The following is a 15,830-nucleotide window of genomic DNA, read 5'->3' as shown; positions in this document are numbered from 1 at the left end:
CGCAACTCACCAAGCAAACTTTCTCCCGCAGAATCTTTCATAGGACGTAAAATGAGAACCGTTTTCGATGTTATATTAAAACCCGTACCTAATGCTTTGTTACGAGACGAAAAGATGGAAACTCAGTACAACAAAAAGCATGGAACCAAAAAGAGAATTTATAACACCGGAGACCTGGTATACGCGAAAAACTTCAGATTCAATAAAAGTTATCAGGTTCCAGGAGAAATAATAGAAAAAGTGGGCAATGTAATTTACAACACTTTAATTAATGTTGGAGATAGTAAAATTCTTGTTCGAGCTCATGCAGATCAACTAAGATTGAGAACTCCAACTGAGGACACACTACAAATGGAAAATTCCCAACTACCATTGGATATACTACTGAATGATTACCAGATTGCTTCACCTGTAGCTATGGACAACTTTGTGACACCTCCTACTTCACCACTATGCAAGCCTCAACGTATTGTTTCCCGTAGACAACCAGTTGACCCTATTTCTAGATCACCTCAAGCAACTTAAAGAAGGGAGATGTTTGGGGTAACCCTGTCAACCACTTTACAATCTGGCATTGTTATTTACTACTGTCACATTTGAATTATACTTATATAATTGCTTTTAACCGTCCATCTCAACTACGCGTCTTTTTTATAGTTTTGTAATATTCTTTAATAAATAGATTTTAAGTTTAATATTAAAAGTTGTCTTTTATTTACACAAGCATAAAAAGTACAACACACATTATTGTAAAAATAATTAAAATTCAGAGCTTTAAATACATACCATAAGATTTACTCCCTCATTTTGTAATACGAAACTTTCGGTAACGTAAAAAATTTGTATAAAGAATATATATATATTTCATTTCATAATTCTTATAGCGTGTTGGTTATAGTTTTTGAAAAGTTGCGAATTAGTAAAATTTAAGAAAAAATCAGTTAATATCTGAATTCTACGAGCATGATTTATTTTATTTATTTATTCATTCAATTACAGAATTTTATTTATTTATTCATTCAATTACAGAATTTTATTTATTTATTCATTCAATTACAGAATCTTAGCCAATATTTTTCCATACTCTTCCGAATTTATGTTTCAAATTAATAAAAAACTCAATTTGTAAGTGCGAATGTGCCTATCCAAAAACTGATATTTGTGACAAATTTCAACAACCAAGTTCTAATACGTAAAGCAATGTCACACGGATAAGCTTCTAAAGACTTTATCTCCTAAGTGTCTTTAGTTAATACAATAACGAATATTGTCTAAATGTTTAAAGCTATAGACAAAAACATAAAAAGAAGGTGAAAAAGTTAGTTAGTGACACGCGTTTTTCTAATTTAATGAACTTCCAAAACCGATTACGTTTAGAAATGAAGGCCTCTAGTTTTACAACATTGCACTTTATGGGCTGGAAGTCTTTTTTTCGGTACTACGAAAGGGCCTGACAACATAAAATTGTTCCTGATAGAGTAAAAAACATCAAAATTCCAACTTTATAAAAATCTTCTTTTTTGGTATAAAAATCTTCTAATCTTCACACCAACTCAAAAACTACAAAATGAAGAATAAATCTTCATATATGGCAACATTGGATATATTTATACTACATACGTACATATAGTGTTTATAAACCGGTTAACCGGATAACCGAAAAACCGGTTTTTATTGCATATTTCGGTTTTTCGCAAACCGGTTTTTTTAAAACATTGGTTTTCGGTTAACCGGGTTATCCGGGTTTTAAGTCTCGGTTAACCGGTTCCAAAAAAAAACAAATTTTTGGTACAAAATTGTATGTTTTCTCTGATTTTTTATTGTGGTTTTTAAACATTTTGGATAGATAATTCTAAACATTATTTCCGTTTGTGCATATGAAAACAGACCTAAGATTGTTAAACAAATGTAATGTATATAAAATGGAGATTTACAATTTCAGATAATCAGGAAATTAGTAAAAAGTTGGCATTTAAACCAATAAAAAATTAACTATTTAAACAAATTCCAACCATTATATGAAGAAATTTGTTATTTATTAAGACGGATAAATAACATTGATGGTAAAATTCAGGATGCACTTACTTGTTTACTGCGTGAGTATAATAAAAATCGAGAAGTTTCACAAACGTTCTCAAAACGGACTTTATTTATCGAAACATAAGGATTGTTGTTGCCGTCCGAGAACTTATGCTGCTGGGGTTTTTCACAAACTGTAATGGCGCTTAGGTTGATTGACAGGAAGTCAGAATGACACCTGTCAATATTCCTAAGAGTCATTCACAGTAATTTGAACAACCACAGGCGTAGCGAGCGAAGGGAGGTCACTGTCTTGATAGTTCTGCACATAATTTTTGCTATTGATATAGATGGATTATATATTCAAAGGTCAATTTATCCCTCCTATGGCAACTTCCATATACCTAACGAATCAATAATATCTTCAGATCTATATAAGTTTGTTTTCTTATGATATATTAATGTGCATATCTATACTAAAAAGTGCAAATATCTTATTAAGTAATTCATAATAATGACTTTTTCAACTAAATATTATAATATTTTAAAGATTTCCAAACATTTCGGTTAACCGGTTTAACCGGTTTTTTTATACTCGGTTAACCGACAAACCGGTTTTCTAGAAGTGGTCAATTTTCGGTTAACCGAAAAACCGGTTTTTCCAAAAGTCGGTTTTTTATAAACACTACGTACATACATACATATGGGCAATTTCGTGTCAAATGACCCAACTCAAAAAATCGATTTGGATGCGAATTTCATCCAAATTTAAATTAAAATTTAAATTTTTTTTTTTTTTTGGAAACAATAAAAACATAGCTATCCTTTGGACAATTTTTGCTAGGACCAATGGGTGGAAAATTACGCTCATTTGAATAAAACCCTGTATGGTCAAAATGTCCGACTTTGACCCCTTCTAAGTCCGTCAGTTCTTGACCGATAGAGCTAAAAATTTAAGTCTGGTATACTATGCAATAGTACTAGTTTTGTATGTATATTAGAGTGGAACAGCTTTTTTAACAATTTCATGTAGGAATACCTATTAATCGATGCACAGTGGTATAGGAAAAAAAAGAGGGAAATAATTCGGTAACTTCTAAACGGTTAATCCGATTTTAATGAAATTTGGTATGCACAAAGAGGAGGTGTTGTCGAGTTTAGGTTTTGAATTTGGACCTTATAGGCCAACCAGGGGCCCGGCGGGGGGTCCTCAAATTAGGACACCTCGGCTATGTTAAATTTTTAAAACGATCCTATTTCTTCATTTGAGTTCCGATTTAAAAAAAATTTCGTATATAGAATCTCCTCTATAGCACTATAAAAAATGTCGTCGTAGCAGTAAATTATCTCTTATAGTTTAGGAGATATTCGCATTTGAATATTAAAATTTTAAAATTTTTACCGTCCTTACTTTAGTTTTTTTGATAATAGCAGGTCCAAATATTTCCGATTTTCGCCATTTTTTTTTTATTTGCTTAACAACAAGTTTATATACCAAGCAGTGAAAGAATTATGTAAAAATCATGACTGAGTCCAAAGTTATAGGCATTTAAATTTAAAAAATTAAAAAAAGGCGATTTTTTGTCATTTTTTTGGGAAAAAAGTATCTTTTTCTTTTTAAGTTATCTAAAAAGTTTCTAAGAAGATGTATATAGAATTTATACTTTTTGGAAAGCTGACTTTACATAAAATACGATAAATGAAACAAAACCTAAATTTTTGATACCGAGGGGACCAGGTCCATCCAAAAAAACCCTATTTTTTATGGAAAATTAAATTTTGAGCAAAAATTCTCAAATCGCATAGTCGATATCAAATTATAGTGACCTGTTTTATATGACCCAATAAGTTCTTAATCATTTTGTAACGGGTTTCGATAACCCCGCCCCTGGTATGGATATAATAGGCAAAAAACCAAAAAATCCCATTTTTGGGATTTTTTAAAACTTTTTTGGGAATTCCGGGATTTCTAATAAGAAAATTCGAAATTTTTATTTAATTTTGGATTTTGAGTAAAAAAATCTACCTAACTGTAAAATTTCATCAAAAAATATTCATAAATAAAATTTTTATTGCAATTTGAAAAATTTGTATCTTCGCAAAAACTGAATAAAAAACATTTTTTAATTTTTTTTAAAAAAAGTATTCCGCGAATTTTTTAATTTTCAAAAATTATATACAGTTTTGAAAAATAGACAAAATTACCTTTCCATTGATATATAACATGCCTACCTAATGTTTTTTAAGTGACAAATTAATTAAGGAAAACTCAACATCTTTTAGAAAATTTACCTAGCACTATTATTTTCATCCATATATGTAACAAATTTAAGAGTTAACCTTATGGATGAAAATAATAGTGCTAGGTAAATTTTCTAAAAGATGTTGAGTTTTCCCTAATTAATTTGTAAATTATCTCTTATAGTTTAGGAGATATTCGCATTTGAATATTAAAATTTTAAAATTTTTACCGTCCTTACTTTAGTTTTTTTGATAATAGCAGGTCCAAATATTTCCGATTTTCGCCATTTTTTTTTATTTGCTTAACAACAAGTTTATATACCAAGCAGTGAAAGAATTATGTAAAAATCATGACTGAGTCCAAAGTTATAGGCATTTAAATTTAAAAAATTAAAAAAAGGCGATTTTTTGTCATTTTTTTGGGAAAAAAGTATCTTTTTCTTTTTAAGTTATCTAAAAAGTTTCTAAGAAGATGTATATAGAATTTATACTTTTTGGAAAGCTGACTTTACATAAAATACGATAAATGAAACAAAACCTAAAAATTTTTGATACCGAGGGGACCAGGTCCATCCAAAAAAACCCTATTTTTTATGGAAAATTAAATTTTGAGCAAAAATTCTCAAATCGCATAGTCGATATCAAATTATAGTGACCTGTTTTATATGACCCAATAAGTTCTTAATCATTTTGTAACGGGTTTCGATAACCCCGCCCCTGGTATGGATATAATAGGCAAAAAACCAAAAAATCCCATTTTTGGGATTTTTTAAAACTTTTTTGGGAATTCCGGGATTTCTAATAAGAAAATTCGAAATTTTTATTTAATTTTGGATTTTGAGTAAAAAAATCTACCTAACTGTAAAATTTCATCAAAAAATATTCATAAATAAAATTTTTATTGCAATTTGAAAAATTTGTATCTTCGCAAAAACTGAATAAAAAACATTTTTTAATTTTTTTTAAAAAAAGTATTCCGCGAATTTTTTAATTTTCAAAAATTATATACAGTTTTGAAAAATAGACAAAATTACCTTTCCATTGATATATAACATGCCTACCTAATGTTTTTTAAGTGACAAATTAATTAAGGAAAACTCAACATCTTTTAGAAAATTTACCTAGCACTATTATTTTCATCCATATATGTAACAAATTTAAGAGTTAACCTTATGGATGAAAATAATAGTGCTAGGTAAATTTTCTAAAAGATGTTGAGTTTTCCCTAATTAATTTGTCACTTAAAAAACATTAGGTAGGCATGTTATATATCAATGGAAAGGTAATTTTGTCTATTTTTCAAAACTGTATATAATTTTTGAAAATTAAAAAATTCGCGGAATACTTTTTTTAAAAAAAATTAAAAAATGTTTTTTATTCAGTTTTTGCGAAGATACAAATTTTTCAAATTGCAATAAAAATTTTATTTATGAATATTTTTTGATGAAATTTTACAGTTAGGTAGATTTTTTTACTCAAAATCCAAAATTAAATAAAAATTTCGAATTTTCTTATTAGAAATCCCGGAATTCCCAAAAAAGTTTTAAAAAATCCCAAAAATGGGATTTTTTGGTTTTTTGCCTATTATATCCATACCAGGGGCGGGGTTATCGAAACCCGTTACAAAATGATTAAGAACTTATTGGGTCATATAAAACAGGTCACTATAATTTGATATCGACTATGCGATTTGAGAATTTTTGCTCAAAATTTAATTTTCCATAAAAAATAGGGTTTTTTTGGATGGACCTGGTCCCCTCGGTATCAAAAATTTTTAGGTTTTGTTTCATTTATCGTATTTTATGTAAAGTCAGCTTTCCAAAAAGTATAAATTCTATATACATCTTCTTAGAAACTTTTTAGATAACTTAAAAAGAAAAAGATACTTTTTTCCCAAAAAAATGACAAAAAATCGCCTTTTTTTAATTTTTTAAATTTAAATGCCTATAACTTTGGACTCAGTCATGATTTTTACATAATTCTTTCACTGCTTGGTATATAAACTTGTTGTTAAGCAAATAAAAAAAATGGCGAAAATCGGAAATATTTGGACCTGCTATTATCAAAAAAACTAAAGTAAGGACGGTAAAAATTTTAAAATTTTAATATTCAAATGCGAATATCTCCTAAACTATAAGAGATAATTTACTGCTACGACGACATTTTTTATAGTGCTCGATGAGGAGATTCTATATACGAAATTTTTTTTAAATCGGAACTCAAATGAAGAAATAGGATCGTTTTAAAAATTTAACATAGCCGAGGTGTCCTAATTTGAGGACCCCCCGCCGGGCCCCTGGTTGGCCTATAAGGTCCAAATTCAAAACCTAAACTCGACAACACCTCCTCTTTGTGCATACCAAATTTCATTAAAATCGGATTAACCGTTTAGAAGTTACCGAATTATTTCCCTCTTTTTTTTTCCTATACCACTGTGCTATGCGCATTAATGTACTGAACACGAGAAAACTAAAAATATTTTTTTTTCGACTGTTCCTCAGCTTTCTACCAGCGATTGAAAATCCTAACCTCAGTATAATTTTTGAAAAATAAAATGTCTTCGATTTTTCCAAAATGGGTCTCAAAAGTACCGTAATGTTCTGCTGATTACGGCAAAAATAATTTTAACATTTTTGTAGAATATTTTTGGACCAAAATATGATTTTGGCTTTTTATCGAAATGGGTGTCAAAATTGTCGTATTTTTTAGCTCATACCGAAAAATATTTAAGAAATAGTTTGGCATTTGGTTTAGTCCATTTCAGAATTTTTTAGGATTTTTTGAAATTTATGTGCCCTTTATAATACAATAAAAGTCGATTGCATACCAGAAATACACTAACAAAAATTTTAATTATTTTTCCCGTGATAAGCTCAAAATTACGGAATTTTTGACACCCATTTCAAAAAGATTGCACAAAATTATTTTTGAACATATTGTAATGAGATTAAGATTTTCAATCGTAGGAACTGAGAACCTTTTCAAAAATGTAGTACATTAAGACGCATCGTTTGAGAGATATTCATCCAAAAAAGTGGTCCACGGAACACCCTAATGTATGTATATCCCAGCAAAAAAAAAATCGAAGTCATACTTTACAAACGGCATTTTAATCACATCTAAAAATGCGATTGCATATTTTCACATTTATAATCTAAGAATTCCATTAAATTAAACCTAGATAATAATGTAGAAAAGTCATTGGTGAAAAATTAGGACTTCGAAGTATATGTAACACTAAGGGCTTAATTTACCGTGCACGATGACGATGAACATATAGCCGTTGTAGTGAAGCAGATTAGAGTTTCCGGTTGGAATCGAACCCACAACCCCCAGACTGATGAGATAGCACAGTTCCAACTAGACTACCGGCGCACCCAATAAATGGTGTAATAAAAAGTTATTGTTTTTTAGTTAACATTAAAGATAAAAAATATGACATAATCTTTATCGATATTAAAATTATAAAGATTTAAAAATATTGCAGTAAAAAAAATAATGCACTATAACTCGAAACAACTAAAAATAAAGCAAAATTATCTTTAACCATAATGTAGAAAATTCTCTGTAGAAATTATAATAACATTTGAACGTGTACAGCTCAAAGTTAGGTCATTTTTGAGATCCATTTCAAAAAAAATTGGAGATATTTATTCTTCAACATATTATCTGAGGTCAGAATTTTCAATCGCTGGTGGGGAACTGATGACCATACTAAAAAAAATAATTTTTATTTTTGTCCAGTTCAGTACATTAATACACATTGATTGAGAGGTATGCCTACATGAGATTCATAAAAAGGCTGTTCCTCGGGAAACCCTAATATATTTGCAAAAAAAAAAAAAAAAAACGATGGAAGTCATAGTTTACAAACGACATCTTAATCACATCTAAAAATGCGATAACATATTATTCGCTTTGAAAAACCAATCATTTCCTTAAAAATTAAAACCTAGTTAAAGGATGAAAAGGATGTAAAAAATCTCTAAAATGTTGGTAAAAAACCAATGAAATTAACATAACCCGACAGAAAATTTTCAGAGTACTAGGAATTGTAACTGCCGGTCCACACTAGGAAACTTTTTTTGGGAAACTTTTGATTTTGCGTGAGAGAGAAAGAGAAAGAATATCATTCATCTCTCTCGCGGTACGGAGTTTCCCGTACTCGGAAACTTGTTTTGTTTTATTCTTCTCATTCGTACAACAACAAATCAATGCAATTAATACGTAGTTTCTGAAACAAAAGTTTTCATGTGTGGACATTAAGGAAACTTCAAAAGAGAATTAAGAAAAAGTTTCTCAACAAAAGTTTCCTAGTGTGGACCAGGTCTAACCAATGTTGTGTGCTTTACTTTGCGTTACTTACAATTAGATTTACTTGTATATAAAATCTGGATATGAAGTTTAATTTTTTTAAATTATTTTTTTTTTTCATTACATCTTAATATACATACTTGTGATTAACATTGTATATGAGAACGGAAAATTTAAATATAAAAAAATCAAGTGTGCTGTAATTTAATCAACAAAAAATTTTCATTTATTGAAAAATATTTTTTGGATGAACATTTTTTCAATCTTTAGATGAATTTTAAGCAAAATTTATTGCTTAAAATTAGGATCATGACCTAGTGATAATTGGAAAGGCCTTATACTTATGAATGAATTTGTAGATACATGTATGTGGGTAGCATTTTTAAATATATATTTAGATACTTCTTAATACACAAGTATTTAAACTAGAAAGTTGTTGTAGATACTTTTTGATACACTTGTGTTCCAGCCAGTAGAAACAATTTTACTTACTAGGTATACCGGTAAGAATGTAGGAATATCTACTTTTCCACAAACATGTATAATGTACACACAATATCGCAAACCAAGTACAGTAAAACTTCGATATAACGAACCTCGTTATAACGAAAAACTCAATATAACGAATTATTTTCTCAGTCCCTTGAAAAAACTTCTTTATTGCAAAGTTTTTCATACAAAAATGCACTATAGCTATAACGAAGAAATACTAAGCCATAAAACCTCTATATAGCGAATAATTCTTTCAAAAGCCTTAATACAACGAATTAATAATAAACCAAAATTACATTTAAAGCAAAATCAGTCCCGTTACAAGAACAACGAAGTTTAAACGTGTGGCTATGCAAAGCCTCTATATAGCGAAGTATTCATTCAAAAGCCTCTATATAACGAAGTGAGAATAAAACAAAATTAAATTTTGAGTAAAGTTAGTCCCGATTCAAAAACAACAAAGACTAAATCTGTTTGCAATTGTCATTAGCCTCTATATAGCGAAGTACTCATTCAAAAGCCTCTATATAACGAAGTCATAGTAAAGCAAAATAAAATTGTAAGCAAAGTCCCGTTACCAAAAAATTTTAATAGTGGACACATGCGTAATACGTCATAAAACTAGTCAGTTTTGTTTTGATTCTTGTCAAAATGAGTTCATTAAAGCGTAGATCAATTTCTATAGGTGAAAAGATTTCTATAATTTATGCCGTTGATCGTGGTGACAAATCTAAGCAAGAAATTGCTAAACAGTTTAATATAGCGCCAAGTACTCTTTCTACAATTTTAAAAAATCGAGAGACTATTTGTAATAATAAAACTTTAAAGTGCAAAAGAATGCGTCTTGCTGAATATGAAGACGTTGAGCAATGTGTATCTAAATGGTTTAAACAATGTCGAAACCAAAACATTCCTTTAGGAGGAAATACGATAAAAACAAAAGCAGAAGAGTTTGCAGGACTTTTGGGACACAAAGATTTTAAAGCTAGTAACGGTTGGCTTGATAATTTTAAAAAACGCCATGATATCGGATTTCGAAAAGTGAGTGGAGAAAGTGCCAGTGTAAGTGATGAAGTTTGTTCTGATTGGAAAAAACTGTTACCAAGTTTGTTAGCAGAATATGAACCGCACAATATTTTTAATGCAGACGAAACTGGATTATTTTTTAAATGCGCTCCAGATCGAACAATGGCATTCAAGTCCGAGAAATGTCACGGTGGAAAACACAGTAAAGAAAGACTATCCATTCTATTTACTGTTAACATTACAGGCTCTGAAAAGAGAAAATTGCTTGTAATCGGAAAATCGGCCAATCCAAGATGTTTTAAAAACGTAAAAAGTTTACCAGTTGACTATACTTCTAATAAAAAAGCTTGGATGACAAGCGACATATGGCTGGATTACTTAAAAAAATTTGACAACGATATGACTAAAGCCAATCGTAAAGTCTTATTGTTTGTCGATAACTGCACGGCACATAAAAATGTTCCATCACTTAAATCCATTAAATTACAATTTTTGCACCAAACGCAACATCGAAACTACAACCTCTAGATTTGGGAATAATAAAGAATTTTAAGCAATTTTATCGCAAAGAGGTGGTCAAAATTTTAATCAACGATCTGGAAGAGGGGCGAAAAAGCTCTATAAATATTTTACAAGGAATAAGAATGGCACACAAAGCATGGGAAAGTGTTCAAAAATCAACAATTTTTAATTGCTTTGCGACTTGTGGCTTTGTCGAGCGCTCTGATATTTTAATTACAGAAAATGTTTGCATTCAAGACAGCGAAGAATGGCTTATTCTCAAAAACCATTTTAATTTAACAGAACAGTTTGATGATTTTGTGAATTTCGATGACAATATTACTTCCACTGGGTCCCTTACCGATGATGACATTATTACTAGTGTAACGAAACTACAAGATAATGGAGAGCAGGAGGAAGAGGAAACTGAAGAAATGGAAAATATTGTAACAGCTAAAGAAGCAAAAATAATTATCGGAAAACTGCAAACATTTCTGGAGGCACAGGATTCTACACCACTAAGTACATTCAATAGCTTAGCTTCCGTCGAAAAAAGTTTTGATGATTGTATTAGAAACATTCGTAAACAAACTAAAATAACACAATATTTTACTAAAATCTAATAAAATAATAAATAAAAAATTAAATGTTTAATTTTCTATTTTATTTTTAAATACATAGTTCATTTTTATTAATACTTTCGAGTAAATAGAATTTGTATAAAAAAACTATAGTTATAACGAATTTTTTTCGTATATCTTCTAATTTCGTTATACCAAGGTTTTACTGATACATATTTATAACGAATAAGTGGATATAACGAAGTATTTTGCGATCCCCTTCAGATTCGTTATATCGAAGTTTATCTGTATATCAGTTTGTGTGTCATTTTAAAGCGGCAAGTCTGAGAGAGAGTTTGTAAGGACTTTCGAATATAAAATAAGCAACTCAATATCAATGTAATGTACATGCACGGTGACGATGAGCATATAGCCGTTGTAGTGAAGCAGACCAGAGTTTCTGGTGGGAATCCAACCCACAACCCCAGACTGATGAGATAGCACAGTACCAACTAGACTACCGGCGCACCCAATAAATGGCGTAATAAAAAGTAATTATGTTTTTTTAGTTAACATTAGAGAGAAAAAATATGACATAATCTTTATCGATATTAAAATTATAAAGATTTAAAAATATTGCAGTAAAAAATAATGCACTATAACTCGAAACAAATAAAAATACACTTAAATTATATTTAACCAAAATGTTGAAAATTCTCTGTAGAAATTATATTGACGTTTGAACGTGTACAATTAGGTATCCCGTAGGAATACCTCTCTAACGATGCTCATTAATGTACTAAATACGAGAAATAATTTTTCCCGTAATCAGCTCAAATTTAGGTAATTTTTGAGATCCATTTCAAAAAAATTTGAGATATTTATTCTTCAACATATTATCAGAGATCAGAATTTTTAGTCGCTGGTAGGGAACTGTTCACTATTCTAAAAAATAATTTTTATTTTTGTCCAGTTCAGTACACTAATACATATTGATTGAGAGGTATTCCTACATGAGATCCATAAAAAGGCTGTTCCTCGGGACACTCTAATACGCAAGATATTTCCAAAAACGGATGGAAGTCATACTTCCATACAAAAGACATCTTAATCACATCTAAAAAATGCGATAACATATGTATTTTTCGCTCTAAAAACCAAAAGATTCCTTACAAATTAAAACCTACACTGAAAATAATCCATGCTTAACTTTACGAAAAAAAATTTCGTAACTACTTTTTTCGTAATATATACGAAAATTTCGTGTATAATACGAAATATTGTTTAATCAACCCCTTTTCTAATTTTACGAAAGTACGAAAACCTGTCGTAATATATTTTTTCGTATATATTAAGAAACTTTGTTTTCTTTTACAAAAATAATTTCGTTAAGGCATGTAATATTTAACGAATGTAACGAATTTTTTTCGTAACAAGATTATTTAGTAAAATACAAGAATTATTTTTGATTTCACAAAAAAATTATTTTGTTTCGATTTTTTTTTTTTTTTTTTGTTATTTTCGTAATTTTAAGGGAGTTAAATTAAACGTAATTTCCTATAAAATTTTTTATGTTTTTTTAAAAAACATAAAAAATTTGTTTTTATTTCTAATTCGCAATCTTTTTCTAAATTTACAATAATTATTTTAAAAGAACTAAAATATTTATGTCCTTAAAAAAATCGTAAAATGAACAAATTTTTTTCTAAAATTATATAAAATTATTTTGCATTTTATAAAATATTTCGTACAATTTCGTATATATTACGAAAGAATTTCGTGGTGCGAAACCACGAAGCATTTCGTACAATGTACAACATTTTTCGTATATATTAGGCATGGATTATTTTCAGTGTAGTTAAAAGTCAGGAAAAGGATGTAGAAAAGTCACTACAAATACCCAGCAAAAAATTTTGAAGTTGTTCAAGAAAAAGCTACCCTTTCACGTATTCAATTTAATGCGTTTTAAATACATTCCTATATTCTAATAAATTTGTCATAAGTGAACGCATAAAAAATTGCATTATATTCACTAATGTAACTAATATAGGAATTGTAATATTTCACTGTAATTCGCTATTCTCTTAGGAATTAAAGGAAACGTGAATTTTAAACAAATAAATATTAAAAATAACATTAATTTTATTAGGTTTTGTATTTAATATTTCGTTAGCTTAGTACGCAAACGTAACAAGCCCTCTTTTGTAAATTTTTAGAAGCAAAAAACTTCATAACTTTTCCTTTATATAGGACTTAGCACGTTTTCTTTTTCTGAATTTTTATTTTTTGCTGGACTTAGCACATTTTCTTATAACTTTTTCCTTACGAAAAGAAGAATTAATACGTATTCTCTAAAATATTACAAAAAAAAAAATCGATTTTCCCGAAATCCGCAGAGTTCAAATCGCAAGTACAGCTAAACTGTAAGAAGTATTAATGTAATTTTTTACCGTTTTATTCACCATAAATCCTCCTAAAAATTGTAAAATTTGTTTAACAAAAATTGGAGAAAATTTAACTGAAATTGGAGATTTGAAACGGCTGTTGAAAAAATAAAACTTTTTGACCATAGCTAAGAACAAGTACAACAAATAAGAACAAAAGCTAATATTCGAGTAATTATACATATATTTTAAGTAACAAAATGTTTCTTTACAATATATTCTAAAAAAATTTTTTTTTGGTCACATTTCGAATTCATGTGCTGTGAGACACGTTAATGGTCTGGGGTATTTGCAATAACTTTAAAATTTTTCAACCAATATTTGTCGGAAATGCTTATTATGTTTACATTACGATTCCTTCACAATAAAGTGTAAAGTTTATTATTAAAAGGGAAAATTAAAAAAAAAGCTGAAAAAATCGATTTTTTCCCCTTGTAAATGCACTTGGAAACTTCAGAGCCGTTGCGGCACCTGTTAACGTTATCCTATCAGCCTAATTTTTTGTATGGCATAGTTTTACAACCCATAGAACAATTCTAGAGGGGGAACGGGCAAAATTCGCAACTTCGTTTTTTTGGAGCACTCTAATATATATATATATATATTTATTTATTTATTCATCTTATATCTTACAAAATAAATTTATAAAATATATTTACAAGGCGCCGTGTAACCAGACCATATGTGTTCATAAAATCATAAAATAATACAAGAGAAAAAACATTAAAAATAGAAACTAGTTAGAGTGCTATATTCGGCTATGCCGAATCTTAAATACCCTCCACCAGCAAGCTACTTTTTATTGAAACCCATCTAACTATCTAATTTTTAGATAACTCGCTAAAATTTTTGTCGAACTAATTTTGATTAGGTCCAGAAAAATTTAGAATGATTTATCTATACACAGAACATACTTATGTCGAATTTTATACGGATATAATAATTTAATAACGAATTAAGTGGTATTAAGTGTTAACCTTATGTGGGAGCTAAGACAACTTATGGACCGGTCCGGAAAAAATTCCGTGCGTTTAAGTAATTTTCAGAAATGGTCCTTATATGGGAGTTGTGACCAAATGTGGACCGATCCAGAAAAAATTGTATACCTATGTATAAAATGTGCGTTTAAGTAATTTTCAGAAATGGGAGTTGTGACCAATTATGCACCGATCAGGAAACAATTTTGTATAATGATTTATAAGCATAAAAAGATCAAGTCTAATTTTACTCCAATAGCTTTATTAATCAATGAAATATGTGCGTTTAGGTGATTTTAGGAAGTGGACTTTATATAGGAGCTATGAGCAATTAAGGGCCTTTCCGGAAAAAAGAGTGATTTATGTAATGACAAAACATATAAGTGTCGAATTTTCTAATAACTTTATTTGACAATGAAATATGTGCGTTTAAGTGATTCTCAGAAGTGGACCTTATATGAGAGCTATGACCAATAATTAACCGATCCGAGAAAAAAGTGGTAAAATGATTTGTATGTACACAAAACTTATTCAAGTCGAATTTTATTCCTATAGCTTTAGAATTCAATGAAATATATGCGTGTAAGTGATTTTCGGAAGTGGACCTTATATGGGAACTATGACCAATTATTTTCGTAAGTGGGTCTTATATGGGAGTTATGACCAACAATGGACCGATCCGTAAAAAATTTTGTAAAATGATTTGTACGTACACAAAACATATTCAAGTCGAATTTTATCCCGATAGCTTTAGAATTCAATGAAATATATGCGTTTAAGTGATTTTCGGAAGTGGACCTTATATGGGAGCTATGACCAATTATGGGCCTATCCAGAAAAAATTTCGTAAAGTGATTTATGTTTAGGCAAAACATATTTGTGTCGAATTTTATCAAGATAGTTTTACTTGACATTGAAATATGTGCTTTTAAGTGATTTTCGGAAGTGGGCCTTATATGGGATCTATGACCAATAATGGACCGATCCGTAAAAAATTTTGTAGAAAGATTTGTATGTGTACAAAACAAATTTGTGTCGAATTTTATCCCGATAGCTTTACAATTCAATGAAATATATGCGTTTAAGTGATTTTCGGAAGTCGTCCTTATATGGGAGCTATGACCAATTATGGGCCTATCTGGAAAAAATTTCGTAGAGTGATTTATATTTAGACTAAACATATTTGTGTCGAATTTTATCAAAATAGCTTTATTTGACAATGAAATATGAGCTTTTAAATGATTTTCGGAAGTGGG

General features: G+C 29.2%; 2 protein-coding genes across 4 annotated transcripts in view; one reads left to right on the top strand and one right to left on the bottom strand.

Moving 5' to 3' along the window:
• The window catches only part of LOC119603748 (ras-related protein Rab-30), a 65,131-nt gene that overhangs the window by 15,982 nt on the left and 33,319 nt on the right, over positions 1-15,830 (bottom strand). The gene's annotated exons all lie outside the window — the stretch shown is intronic.
• LOC119603601 lies at positions 84-525 on the top strand. Its single transcript, XM_037955681.1, has one exon. It carries the CDS (start codon positions 115-117, stop codon positions 523-525), a length of 411 nt encoding a protein of 136 aa, XP_037811609.1. The 5' UTR covers positions 84-114.

Source organism: Lucilia sericata, unplaced genomic scaffold, assembly GCF_015586225.1.
Source record: "Lucilia sericata isolate MDLA Ls3-8-SP2 unplaced genomic scaffold, ASM1558622v1 Contig000010F_arrow, whole genome shotgun sequence".
NCBI lineage: Eukaryota > Metazoa > Arthropoda > Insecta > Diptera > Calliphoridae > Lucilia > Lucilia sericata.
The sequence above is the reverse complement of the archived record's forward strand: the minus strand, read 5'-3'. Positions and strand labels throughout refer to the sequence as shown.

Excerpts from the sequence above, each read along its gene's own strand:
- LOC119603601 (XM_037955681.1), top strand. The coding sequence starts at position 115 with ATGGAAACTCAGTACAACAAAAAGCATGGAACCAAAAAGAGAATTTAT.